We start from the raw sequence: 14,327 nt of genomic DNA, 5'->3' as shown, positions 1-14,327 counted from the left end.
GGTCATGGTAATCTGAATGCCGTGAGTCCTCAATGAGAGTGTCTCTTCCTCCACTTGCTCCCTTGATCCCATCTGTACTGATTATGTCCAGCAGAGGTGAGGCCGGGTTTCCTTGCCCTGGAAGCTGGTCTAAGCTACTTATGCTGGAAAACAAGACTGCTGCCTTGCAGCTGGAAGCAGGGAGCAGTGAGGGCTACCTGTGACAGGATAATAAAGCAACAATTATCAGCTGGTTGGAAACCAGAGATGCTAATGAGGCTGAGTGAGCTGGGAGCCTCTACCGCTGCGTTTGCTCTGGTGAAACCCAGCTTGCCCGGCTGTCTTTAACAGATGTATGCTTGCCCTTCCCCCATCACTCCATGTCTAATTGAAAGACATAATTTTGTGCTAATTTTGTGTGATTGAGTTAATAATGAGAAACTTTGCTGAGCCAGCTGAGGCCAAGAGGCTGAGAGGGATCACTTGTGCACTGTTCTGTCGGTGTCAAGTTCAAGTGGTCGGTGAGAGTGTGTCTCCATGGATCTGTGAATTGGAGATGGGAATGACTGGCGCTGTACAGGGTTTGTTGTTTATGAAGTACTGCTGGTTGACTCAGTTAACAGTTACAACATCAGATATCAAAAAGGTGATGGGGAGCAACCAGCTACCTGAGTTCCATATCTGTTCTCCCAGTTACTAAATGTCTGTATGCAAGGCACTCTACTTGTCTCTGGCCCTTGAAGGGAATCCTAGTAGGACTAGTTCATGAGGCTCCCAGGAGCTTTCAGAGCACCGTGCATGAACTGTGCATTTAGCACAGTGCCAAGCATTCAGCAGAAGCTATCATAGCATTGGGAAAAACAAATATGTGCTCTGATATCCCTTCCAAGTATGGTGACATGCCACATGAAATTAGGGAAAAGAAGAGGTTCCTTGGTCTCTGTGATTGATACCATCCAAGTCATCTGACAGTTTGTGTTTGAACCCTGCAGCCATCCGTCTGCCTGCAGCCTGTGGTTACCAAGTGTTCACTGCTTCTTGTCTAGGGGTTCAGCTCATCATGGGCATGCTGTCTGAAAAGCCAAGGTCTGGGACCCCTGCCGAGGTAGCGGCCTGTGAGCGAGTGCAGCAGAAAGCAGCAGTGACCCTGGCCCGGCTCAGCAGAGATCCAGATGTGGCCCGGGAGGCTGTGCGTCTCAACTGTGAGTGGTGGTGGCAGTGGCTGTGGCTGGGGTGAGGTGGATGAGGAGAGCTGCCCCTGATTTCATGGTAGCAGCCATGGCTGTGCCCAGAGGCTGGCTGGACTGCTGACAGAGGAGGCTCAGGGGGCAGTGCCTGGAGGGACGGAGGCCCTGGAGAGGACTGTGTGAGTTGGACAATGACTGTTAACCGGAAGCCTGTGCTTCCATGCAGATATTCATTCATCTGTCTACTCAATGAGTTGTTTCCTCATCCATTGCCTCATTTGATCACTAACTTGTCCTTTTGTTGATTCATTACTTCATTTCTTCACCTATGCATTCATTTATTAAGTCATTCAGCATATCACTCTATCATTTAGTTAGTCACTTATTTGCCTACCAGGTATTTACAGATCGCTCACCCTATGCTAAGTTCTCTCCTGACAGGAAACACTGATGATCATATTGTTCTGACCAGAGACTCTCAACCCTCTGGGGATAAGAGATGTGAGAACTATCTGCAGCTGGGTACAGGAGCAACACTCTGAGTGTCCAATGCAAATTAGGCAGCCAGGAGAAGGAGCCCATGTTTATCTCCATGAAGCAAGGGGTTTTACTCATGAAGTAAGCTTCCAAGCTGTGGCTTGAAGGGCCAGTGGGAGTCATTCTGGCGTGAACGCCGAGGAAGGCACTGTAAGTAGAAGCAGGGAAAGGCACATAGTGAAGTACCATGGATACTAGCAGGTGGCCCAGGGCAACAAAGGGTTCCTGCTTTATTGAGACTGGATGCAGGATAAACATGCAGCCCCTGTCTGTGTAACTTCTGCTACTATCTTACGTTTTCTTAACCAACAGTTAAATGTATATTGAAAAAATCACTTATTTAACTTACCTTAGTAATTCTCTGGGAAACATTCATAAAATCTGTGGTTTTCCACAATCTTAACCACAACACTTTTTGCCTGAAATATGCAGTTGTGGCAAATGTACTATTTGGCTCAGAAGTCCCTTCCAGAAGGACATAAAGGTCATGCACAGCATAGGTAAAGTCGGAAGTCTTCAGACAGGACAGATGGGCAGTCCCTGGGCCACTGCTTTAACTGAGTCTGCTGAGTTGCTGCAGGTTGCACTTGTGGGTTGTGTGCTTTGCCACTGCAACTGATTAGCAGAAAATTGCCACAGACTCCTCTGAGTGAGTTCATTCCCCTTCCTCAGCAGATCGGGCTCCATAGGGAGGGGTCAACACTTCCATGTCAGGCCAGGTCCTCGCATCACAGGCATCAATCTCTCCCTGGATTTTGCAGGCATGTCCCGTCTCATCGAGCTCTGCAGATCCCCATCAGAGAGGAATAGCAGTGATGCCGTGCTGGTGGCCTGCCTGGTAAGTTTCTTCCCACAGCTGTGGCCTAGGTCTGTGGGAATGCAGAGAGATGGCTAGGAGACCTGCATATGCTGGGTGAGCCACAAAAGCCTCTGTTGGTTTCAGTTCTTCTCTTCAAAATGGTGATAATGTATCACCCTTGTTGCATTTAATTCATAAAATTTTGATGAAAATTGTGTGAGATTGTATTTGTGAAAGACAGGGCCTAAGAAACTGGGCTCTGTCCTATTACCACAGTTTTAGTAGTCGCAAGATTTAAGGTTCTGGAAGACCCTAACAGCAGATCAAAACCGAGCAGCAGGTGGCTGAAATGCTAGGTGGTGGTGCTGACGTGATGGCACTGTCAGAAGAGGGGTGCTGGCACATGGAAGTCCCCTGCAAGGAGGACATGCTGAGAAAAGTCTCCTTTCACCCCTGGAGAAAACCCCTTTCCTGGGATCTTCCAGTATTAGAACTTCTTCCTCCTTTGTGGGATGGAAAGGGCGGGAACACTACCGGATAGAGGGATTACTCAGCCAGCTACCAAGATCTTCACCTTGAATCCAAATGCCCTGGCAACTGCCTAGTCAGCTACTTGATGCTGAGGATACCATGAAAGATTCAACAGTACCAGGTGGGGGCACATGGTTGTCACTCCTCTCCGCTTTCCTGGAGTAACTTGGAAGCCATTGTGTCGTCACAGCGATTGAGCTTTCAGAAGAGTGTCAGATGATTGGTCCTCAGGAGCACGAAGGAGGAGCCACTTAGGAAGTTAAAGCTCCTCTGCGCTGTTTCAGTTATCTCCTTACTCAAGGTTTTACTCTGCTTCTCGTTTCTGGGAGGTCCTGCTGTGTTGTGCAGATACAGAAGTAGCAGGACAATGTAGTCAGATAGCCCTGCATTGGTCTTAGCACTGCTGAGCTGTGTGGTATTGGGGCAGTCACTAAATGCTATTTCATTCAGTAAATATTTACTGGATATGCTGTTGGCTATTGTAAGCTCTGTGGACGCAGTTGGGGTTTGGGGCGGGAGGAGACAACGATGTCAGCTCTCCTAAGGCTTTTGTTCCGGGACACACAAGCACTCTGCACTCTGCACTCTGTACTTTTGGCAGTCTGCTGAAGCTTATGGACCCCTTTTAGAGCACTTTAAAGATTTATTTTTTATTTTATTTGAAAGATGGATGAGGAGGGGTAGAGACAAAAGTTTTCCATCTGCTCGTTCACCCTCCACATGCCTACAGTAGGCCAGAGTAGGCCAGAGTAGGCCAGGCCAAAACCAGGAGCCAAGAGCTGTGTCCCACATGGGTGACGGGAACCCAGCTACGTTGAGACATTACCTACTAACTCACAGAATATAATTAGCAGGAAGCCGGATCAGAAGTGGAACCCAGGACTTGAACCCACACACTCCTTTGTGCACTGCAGGTGTCCCCGGTGGCATCTTGACAGTTTTGTTGAGTGCTCATCCCAAAATAATGTGTTCAATGCATAAAATAAAATATGTAGAATCAAGAAGAAACAAAATATATTAGGATGTTTCAGCATCTAGTACATTCATATCTGCTTTTCAGTTGACACACTAAATAAAATCTAGCAGTGAATCTAATAAACATTGTAATCCTGGCTAGCAACACCTATAAATGATACCTGAAGATGTTTTCAGAAGTTGTTATGGGATATAAAAACATGTGATTTCTACTTTTTTTTTGTTTGTTGCCAAGTTTGTTTGTTGTTTGTTTCTAAGTTTCAGTTCGAGGTTATTGAAAATAAAAATGCACTTTTCTGAGCCAGGTTCACAGTCTCTTAATTCTGCCACATCTTGGAAGTAAAACTGGGGGAAATTAGCAGTTGGCACTCATGTAATGATGGCCTCAACTCCCATTCTCCCCACAGTCTCGGGAGCCAGAGACATCCTGAGTCTGAATAGTGAAAACACTTTAGAAGCCATAAAGTCCTATTTAGATAGGATGGCTTATGACTGTTGTCATTTGTGCTGTTAACTTAATGGAGAGCTCACAGGGGGTTGGCTTCTGTTTGTCATCTGTAAAATGACTTCCAGGTGGGAGGGGGAGTGTATTTGTTCTTATGAATGAGTCAGTAGATGCCCCTTCCTCTCCAGTCCATCCTCTAGCTGACTGCCGGGTTGATTTTCCAAATGACAGATTATAGTTGTAGCACTTCCCTGAAATGCGACCATGGTTGCCTGTTCTCTATAGGCCACTGTCGCTTGTTCAGCCCCTGACGTTGTGACCCTAACCAGTGCTTTGGGTCTGAAGATCTGTGCTTTCCAGGCTATGCCCATTTTGGCCAAGCCTGAAATATGCCCTGCCTTTGCCCCAAGCTAAGTATCTTCCACACTGTTGTTTATTTTGGCCCTGCCTCTAATCTGAATGCCCACCCTACTTCAACCTTTCCAGAAGCTGTCTGTGGTGCTAAGATGACAAGCACACTGTAGGTCCCAGGCTTCCTTCTCGGGATTTATCCTACCCTGTCTGATACAGCCTGTATTATTCATGCTCCGGGCGATGTAAGGGTGAGTCTCAGAGTTCAGACACAGGCCTGCCTGCCTCTGGCAGTTAGGATTTTGGGACAACACCCTTTCTCTTCTGGTCTTATATGGCCCTAGTCTCGCTATGCTGCCTCCTGGGGAAGGATTTGCACTCTTCCCACTTCTATCCTGGAAACCATCTTAGGACAAGGACCCCTGTGTAGCTCTTTGTATTGCCATAGAATGTTGAGTTTGGTGACTTTATATTGTCTCACTTGAGAACTGGCAGACTTGTGTACTCACCCCCGCTGCCAGTGAGGGAGGGTGTCCATGGTGTGGCTCTAGAAGGACTCCAGTGTTTGGGTGCTATCCCCAGCTGGTGAGGTAGTTTCCACTTGGAGCCCTGCCTGGCAGATGGAGTTGGAAGCTACCCTTCCTGCTCCTCCCCACTCTGGCCCCCTGGCTTTTCTGTTTCAAAGGGCTCTCTTGAGGTGGAGGGTGGAAATTTCCATTATCATCACCGTGTCTGGGAAGGTGATGCCGCAGATCGCATCTCCCAGACAGAATTGATTTTTCCTTAATGAAGCAGCTGTCAGTGGACTGTGAGCTTGTTTAATACTTGGGTGTTTTCAGGCTGTCTGGGAATGAGGTTCTGGGAGAATGAGTTGTTCACCCTCCCAGAAAAGAAGGGGCTGAGAAAGGGCCTGGAAGGAGGCAGGGTCCTTTGAGGATGGTGCATGCAGAGGAAGGGGGTGCTCTATGCCGATGAGGGGCTTGCATTCCACTAACATTTGGAGGGCTCTGGGAAGAAGAGATCTGTTTCTTTATTCATGCTTTCATTTTATTTTCCCTCTTCCTGGGGTTATCTGTTTTCTTAGCACTTTCTGCTTCTTTCCCCTTTCTCTGTTTGTTGTTTTGTTTTTATTGTTGTTCCCTCATCTTTTATCCCCGGTTGCTCCCTCTACTTCCTTTTTGTCTCTGCCTTCACTCCGTGCTCTGCCTCTCTCCTGTCCCTCTCCTAGCAAAGGCTGTTTCTCTTTCTCTGTCACTAATTTCTCTGTTCTCTCCATCACACTCTCATGCTTAGTATCTTTCCTTTATCAAGTTCATCTGGTTTAGCATTTCCTTTGTGTTTTGTTTCTCTGTTGCCTCCTTTTCTTTGTATTGCTGCTATTTTCCTGTCCTGTGGACCTGTTTTGTCTTTCTGTTCTTGTCTCTTTTTGTCCTCTCTCCCTCTATTTTTACCTCTGTTTGTTGATGCAAAATGCCCCAGAGACTCCAATCCACATCTGGAGAGTGATTCCCAGTTCTGTCCCCATTGGATATTTCTCCCAGTTGGAGAGGAGGTGAAAGTGCTGTATTTACCTTGGAGCAAATTACCTCCTAGGAGAAGCAGGCACACTTGGTAGAGTCTGTTCCGGCAAGTCACCTCCCTGCCACCACTGTCTCAGACATGCTCAGAAACACGTGTTTCTTATGCTTGATCTGGCAGACATGCTAGCAGCTGCGACTCCATCAATCAGCTCAAATCACCCTCTGTTTTCACTTTCCTGGCCTGATTTCTCAGCAACAGGCTACTTGTCATGTATAGGTAATGAGCTCTAAGTCTGCCTTGTACTCAGTATAACTTAGTGTTCTAAGGTTGTCACATATTACCTGTGTGTGCAGTAGGAAGGCCCTGGGCTGAGATTGCTGAGTGATTCTGAGGACAGCCACTTTTTCCTCTCTGAGGAATAGCATAATGTCAGGATTAAATGAACTACTGTATGTAGTTATTATGTGAGGATTGACTTGCCTCCTTCTGTGCTGCCTCTGCCATTCCAGATACTCTCCCAACTCTCTCCATTTCCAGTGATGGATGCCTTTTACCCGGCTGTGTACCTGTACAGCAATAGGGAAATAAATAGTATTCATGGAACACTTAGAATGCATTGTTTCAGTCCATGTAAATAGACCTTGGAGAGTGCATAACTCACATTTACCATTTCAGGTTGCTCTATCTTAAGCTGTTCATGTATATTAAACCCATGTAAAACACTGTGGTGCTTACTATACATAGGAGGAAGAGAGAGAATGAATTATAGAACAGGATTCCTACCCTTGGCAAGCTCAGAGTCTAATGATTGAGACAAACACCCAGATGCCAGTTATATTCATGTGTGAGAAACTTGAGGTCAGCCCAGGCACTCTGAGTATATAGGATCTAGATGAACTGTCTCTGCTTCAGGGTAATGAGGGAAGGCTTCACATGGGAGGTGCAAATAGTGCAGCCTTACAGAATGAATGCATTGGCCAGGGAAGAGAGTGGACTTCATGTCACGGGGGCATTTGGGAAATCGGTTTCAGGCTGCCTGCCCCTGTCTTTCTTATTTCTCCCTCTGCTTGACATTAAATATCCCAGTGTCTGTGTCTTCTTCCTTGTTTTCATATTGTTTTGCACGAGGCTTTGCTGAATTTCTACATCAGTGAATAGTTCTTGCTGTTCTAACGTTAGTTTACAACCTAAAAATATAATTTCTTTGATGCTTCTGAAAGTTACAATCCTTAAAATGGGTGTACCTTGAACTTGAATCTATCATTCAGTGAAAGAGATTTTTAAAATAGAAAATTTTTTGAAATGACCAGGCTCTGAAGATGACTTGAAAAGCGGAGATAACCAGGCTATTATTATCCATCATTAAGGGATTCCTGATGAAATGTGTCATAGTAACCAAGGTGCAAATGAAACTGGGTAAGCGTGTGATAAAACCGCCGTGGAGACCTATGATCAGGTTGATCACTGTGGTTTCAGATGGCCCAGATAACGCTCAGCTCAAGTCATCTGGTGAGTGCGCTGTTCTTGAACTGCATCTCTCAGGACAGCAGAAGGAAATAGATGCGCTTGAGTAAGGCTTGACCATCCTCTTGTGTTTTCTCCCTAGGCTGCTCTGCGTCAGTTGGCTGGGGTCTGCCCTGAAGGCCTGCAGGACTCTGACTTCCAGCAGCTAGTGCAGCCCCGACTTGTGGATTCCTTCTTACTCTGCAGCAACATGGAGGAGAGTTTCGTGTAGCGACACATCTCACAAGATGAAAGATGTTCACTTTACCCTCATGTCCCTTCAGAATATGCATTTGGGGACACACCTGAGTACATACAAGCTCTCCTCACCTCTATTTTTTTCACCTCTTTATTTATATTTAATTTATTTTTACATGCAACTGACCGGGGATGATTTCAAACAGCCTGTGATCCTTGGAATTTTTTTGGTTTTACATTTTGACTTCTATGGCTTTTCAGTTGCAGATGTTGAAATGCATAATGGCTTATATGACAGAATGTCATGGGTGATTTCACTTCATCTTGCTTTTTCAGCTCACTTACCTTGGCTCATTTTTGAAAACTTTGGAACTAGAGTATTTTAAATGCCCAATTTTTTAAAAGTTGAATTCACTGTTTTCAAAAATGTAAAATGAACTTCATAGTTGAACAGAATATATTAGAAGGAAGGTTTGTTCTTTAATAAACAGACTCGTCCAAAACTGCGCTTTGGATTTTCGTATTGGATTATGTCTTCAACTAAATTCTTGTTTCCCAAGGTTTTATACCATGGAAATGTTTCCAACTGTGAAAATTGCATGGGAAGCTGCCTTGTTTTCATAGGTACATCAGTAGAGTGACTGAATGAGAAGTCACAAGGTTTAAATATTTTTAAATATTTTAAATATTCCCAAAGACACCAGCATCTGAGCTTCTTTTAGCCTCTCTCTGCTGCTGGTAAGAGTCATAAGGTGAGATTTCTTGAGTGACTGCTCCTCAAAAGTTACCTGGAAGCCGTGGTGTGCTAGTGCTGACTCATACTGACCCTCCACCAACTCCACATTTAGTGACCTTATGTGGTAGCTTGAAACTGACCTTGGTGAGATGATGTATATTTGTGAAATTGGCAGATGTTATAAAACAGCACTTCTGTCTTTCTTTAGAAAAAAACTCTGAATCCTTCTAAAAGTTTCAATGCTATCATACTGTGATGTGATCTTTAAATAATTCTGGAAATATTTCTTGAATTCCCACTACCAGTCTAAATGAGTTATCAGGTCTTGGGCCAGAATATAATACTTCATTTATTCTATTTAGTAGTGATGTAATTATCAGTATATCCAAATGTGTCATGGTATATGATGATATTAGCAAATCACTTGCCTAAGTAGTGCTAGAATCTCATTTGAGTCTGACAAGACGTGTTCCTGTAGTGTTTGCTCTCATGCCTTATGCTGTATGTTAGGATAGTGTCTATAGCCTATCACCTAATATGATGTGGATGATAGGGATAAAAACACTAGTAGAATACTTTCATCTGCTGAACACCTGTTCTGTATCTTTCTATATGTTAATCTATGACTATACATCAAAATTTATTGCAATATATTATTTATTCAGTTCTTCCAGGTGTGATAGCTGTTCTACTGGTTCTACATATGAAGAAATGCAGAAAAGTTGTTTTGGAGCTGAGACAGTGAAACAGAAGTAGCATGAAAACAGTAGGTGCTGGGTTCCAGTCAAGGTCTTCTGAATTCTTACAGAAAGCTTTTGCTTTTAGGAAATAGGTTGATATACCTTACTGAGTTAGATTGATGAGGTGATATAAGCTGTTGTCATTATCATTCTGCTATCATTTAATCGTCATCTCAGAGTTAATTTTCTTTATGCCTTAAACTCCTTGACAATCTCCCTTCTAAAATAATCCTCCATTATTGTTTGTATGCCTTCAGTGAAACTCATTATATCATTCTATTATTGAATAATGTTCAAGGTCATGGAGATCTGCACTTGGTGAAGCCATAATCTGAAAGGCTTCTGGTTTTGATGTCAGAGGATACTTCTCTTCACAAAACTTGGAAGGTGGCGACTGATACTACATTATTCACAAAACAAAACACATTAACCTCAAGTGTAGTGGCTTCAAACAACAGATTTGTTCTTGCATTTCTTGTAGGTCAGGTTTTCAGGAATTACTTATCTGGGCAAGATTTCTCATTAGTTTTCAATCAAGATGTTGGAAGTATTTCCAGAAGACCAGACTAAAGATTCACAAAATATTCTCTTCCATAAAAGGAATGAGAACACTGTCAGAGATTGTTAAAATCAGCTTATTTGGGGCCTGGCTTGGTAGCCTAGTGGCTAAAGTCCTCACCTTGCATGTGCCAAGATCCCGTATGGGTGCTGGTTCTAATCCAGGCAACTCTGCTTCCCATCCAGCTCTCTGCTTTTGACCTGGGAAAGCAGTTGAGGATGGCCCAAAGCTTTGGGACCCTGCACCCATGTGGGAGCACAGAAGAGGCTCCTGACTCCTGGCTTTGGATTGCGCAGCACCAGCCATTGTGGCTGCTTGGGGAGTCAAACATCAGATGGAAGATCTTCCTCTTTATCTCTCCTCCTCTTTGTATATCTGACTTTCAAATAAATAAATAAATCTTTTAAAAACCAGATTATTTGGAACTCTGGGAATTAATCAAAGCCTTGAAATAATTTAAGCAGTGTTTATGCAAGAAAAAGAATCAATGTGAGAAGGAACAGTGAGCTTTATTGTGTTTTAACTTGGCTGTTTCCATACTCCTTACTATAGCTATGTTGTATCGCTGAAAGCCAGTAGACTGAAAGTCACAGTAGCTATGCCTACCAGCAGCCTAGCATCTATTTTACTTGGGAATTTTCATAAAACCTCCAACTGTATGTCTATATCAAAAGAATCAAGCTGGATCACTACTTCATGCACAGAGACTATTGGAAGTACATGATATATCTAAGAATAAAGGCTAAAAGTACACAGCATGGATGTAGGTTAGGCAATGAATTTTTGAATATGACACCTAACTACAAATGACAAAATAACAGATAAGTTGGACTTTATTAAAATTAAATTTTTTTATTTAAACAGCATCAACAAGAAAATGAGAAGTTAACACACGGAATGGGGAAAATATATTTCAATCATGTAACTGATAAAGGATTGATAAGTATACTAAAGTTACAATAATAATAAAAAGACAAAATGTCCCAAATAGAGTCAAGATATGTTTTTTTTTAAGATTTATTTTTATTATTTTTTTTTATTGGAAAGGCAGATATACAGAGAGGAGAGACAGAGAGGAAGATCTTCCGTCCGATGATTCACTCCCCAAGTGAGCACAATGGCCAATGCTATGCCGATCTGAAGCCAGGATCCAGAAACTTCTTCTGGGTCTCCCACGCGGGTGCAGGGTTCCAAAGCCTTGGGCCGTCCTCGACTGCTTTCCCAGGCCACAGGCAGGGAGCTGGAAGGGAAGCGGGGCCGCCGGGATAGATCTGGTGCCCATATGGGATCCTGGGCATGCAAGGCGAGGACCTTAACCACTGCTCCACTGCGCCGGGCCCGAGTCAAGATATGTTTGAATAGGCATTCTTCCGAAGAAGACATGAAAATGTCCAAAAGTACATAAAAATATTCAGTGTCATCACTTATGAAGGTTCAAGATAAATGGTTGTCAGATATTTGGGGGAATAGGAATGAAGAGTAACTGTCCATGAGTACAGGATTTCTTTGGGAGGAGATAAAAGTTAATGGTGAGTGTTGCATAGCTCTGAATATATTTAAAACCACTGAATTATACTGAATTACATAAGTTAAAAGGGTGTATTTTATGATATACGAACCACATCTCTCTGAAAACTGTTGACTGGAACTGAAGGATTCACTTCAACGTGGCTCACTCAGCTCCCTGAAAGTTGATGGGAATTGCTGCTGGGAGACCATCATTCCTCTTCATTCAGACCTTCCCACAAGCTGCTTGAATGTCCTGGGACACTTGATTCCCCACAGAGTGAGCGAGCCAGGAAGAGAGTCCAAGATTCGATTGTGGAAAGTGCAATGTGTCAAGAATCCCTCGTAAACTCTTCATCTCCTTACTTCCCTCAAAATGAGATACTGAGAATGTAAAGCATGCTCATTCCCTTTCTCTCTTCACCTTTGCTCCGTATCTCCAACCATGCCAGCCATTAGTTGTGGTAGAAATGGCCATCAACAATTGCATTGTTTAGAGGGATGAAAGGAAAAGGGGTGATTTTTTTTTTTTTTACTAGTTTTTGACTTCAAGGGGGAAGAATTCAGAAGAGAAGCAGAGGAAAATGCATCAAACGGAAACACATTTCTGCATGTTCTTTGAGGTTTTCTGTTTAAGGGAAGGAGAGTATAAATCTAATTTTGTAACATAGATTGTGATAAAGAATAGAAAGGAAAGCTCTAAAAACGAGAGAATCCAGGCTCTATTCACAGGTGCTGGGGCATACACGATGCCTTGTAAGCTTTCATTTTAAGATCCTCTCTGAGAGAATCCTGCCCTCAGAGGACCTTCAAATTTGTCACATCTGTAGTCTGGCTATATTAAACCTCAGAATAATTACTGTTCCTTCGAGAACGTCATATTGTAACACCCACAAGTTCATAGCATGGAGAGATGGTGTTACACACAAAGGAAGCTTTTATTAATAAGCAAAAGAGGAGATGGAAGAAAATGAATTTGGACAAAAAAATGGAAAACTTGGACCAAGAGTTGAATTTTTAAAAATAATATTAATCCTCAAAGTAAAACTTTTGAAGGATAGAGTTGAAAACATGAATGAAAGGATGACATCAAGCCCTGGGTGGAATTCATGGTTTAAATCTGTAGAAGGGATGAGGCTGTCTCATCCTACCTCCCAAAGCTGTGACGTGATGACATGACTCAGCCTCAGTTGATGAGACCCCCAGTCACACTGATTCTAAAATAGCCTTGGGGTATGTTGAGAGGCAGCTTCTGAGCCTAAGAAAGGAAATCATAACAGGGACCCTGAGGCAGATAATCCTACCCTGGGCTTCAGAGCCAGACAGAGTTGAAGGGGACTTTCCTTAGCTCAGTGGCTGCATTTGAAGTTCCCCTCTGCTCACCTTCATGGAACCAATCTTGGCTCTCTTTAGTGTCACTCTCACTTTTATGAGTCAAGTGCTATTATGAAAACTCCCATGTATACTTTCCATTACAGATGATTGAGGCTTGGAGAGGTTAGTGAGCATTGCGAAAAATCAAATAGTTGGTATGGATGTAGGGACTGAGCTTACATCCGTTTGTTTTCGAAAATGAATTAGGAAGGAAGTAGGAATGTTGGATTAGATCCTCACTGGAAGTTAGATATGGTTCTGGGCCATTGTAGAGCCATCATCCTCTAGCAAACTTACCATTAGGGGCTGGTCTAGGCTTAAGAAAGAATAGAAATGGGAAGTGCTGGGGTTATCTTTGATGTTAGATTTGGAGATGGTGCATTAGCTGTGAGTCAGTCTCCTCAGAAAAGCTGCCAAACATAGTTATTAAAACTGTAGACGATCTCAGTTCGAAGCCATGTTGTACAACTCACCAAGTGTGTGACCTTGGGAGATACACAATTCTCTGTGCTCTGTTACATCAGCTTACATTAGATAAAGATTGCTGTAATCCTCAGTGTTGTGGTGAGAATGAGGCTTCGTGCAATGCCTTACAGCAAGTGCTCAAAGCATGACTACTGCTAAATTTGGCCAAGTCTTGCCTTTGCCTTCATTGTGGTTGTCTGGTTCATTTGACAGTGTTATAAATGTAGACCCACAATGTGGCAGGAATCTTGCAAATTTAGAGACAGTTTGGCCCATCTCTAAGTCCTGTATCTAGGAGTAAAGAGATGTGCTTAAAATAACAAAACAAGTGAATGGAAGACCCAGCATTTGGATCCAAGAAATAATGGCTATTGCCATCATTATGAGCATTTGTGAATACGCTTTGTGCAATGTAGTACCTACACTGTTTCCAAAATATTCTTGATAAATAGTTATTATTTATCCTTTTTTTTTCAAATGAGATACTGATGTGTAGAGGGATTCTGCCTTTTGTCCAAGTTCGCCTAATTAGTAATAGTAGACAGGATTGGATCAAACACTGCCTGAAACAAAGGTCCACAGTGTTATGCTAGATATACATATTTTATTTGGTTTGTGTACTCCTAAGCCCAAACACAGTGTCTGATCTCAAAAGCAAGACACTCTGGCTTAATTATAATTTTTCTCTTAGGACTTACATTTTAGATTCTTCAGTTTTTAAGCACAGATCATTAACATTTTTAATGTCTTACTTGTAAAAAATACAGTATAAGATATGAAAAATTATTTTAGGGAGAAAGAGAATAGGAATAAGAAAAATATAGTCTAAATAATGAAAACCAAAAACAGATGTAATTCCTGGCCAACATCAAGAATATCTCTAAAATAACTACTCCTTATTCTCGTTTCAGAATACATCAT

The 14,327-nt window shown here is 42.9% G+C and overlaps 1 protein-coding gene across 3 annotated transcripts in view; it reads left to right on the top strand.

The window, feature by feature from the left end:
• The window catches only part of INSC (INSC spindle orientation adaptor protein), a 110,387-nt gene extending 102,324 nt beyond the window's left edge, over positions 1–8,063 (top strand). For all 3 annotated transcript variants that reach the window (XM_040988936.1, XM_040988938.1, XM_040988937.1), the window contains 3 exons: positions 1,026–1,181; positions 2,465–2,541; positions 7,932–8,063. In XM_040988936.1, coding sequence (XP_040844870.1) covers positions 1,026–1,181; positions 2,465–2,541; positions 7,932–8,060 — 362 coding nt within the window. In that variant the 3' untranslated portion in view covers positions 8,061–8,063. The remainder of the gene's footprint in view (positions 1–1,025; positions 1,182–2,464; positions 2,542–7,931) is intronic.
• Positions 8,064–14,327: the final 6,264 nt, after the last annotated feature.

This window comes from Ochotona curzoniae, unplaced genomic scaffold, assembly GCF_017591425.1.
Source record: "Ochotona curzoniae isolate NIBS_2020 unplaced genomic scaffold, NIBS_Ocur_1.0 contig_517, whole genome shotgun sequence".
Taxonomy (NCBI): Eukaryota; Metazoa; Chordata; class Mammalia; order Lagomorpha; family Ochotonidae; genus Ochotona; species Ochotona curzoniae.
The sequence above is the reverse complement of the archived record's forward strand: the minus strand, read 5'-3'. Positions and strand labels throughout refer to the sequence as shown.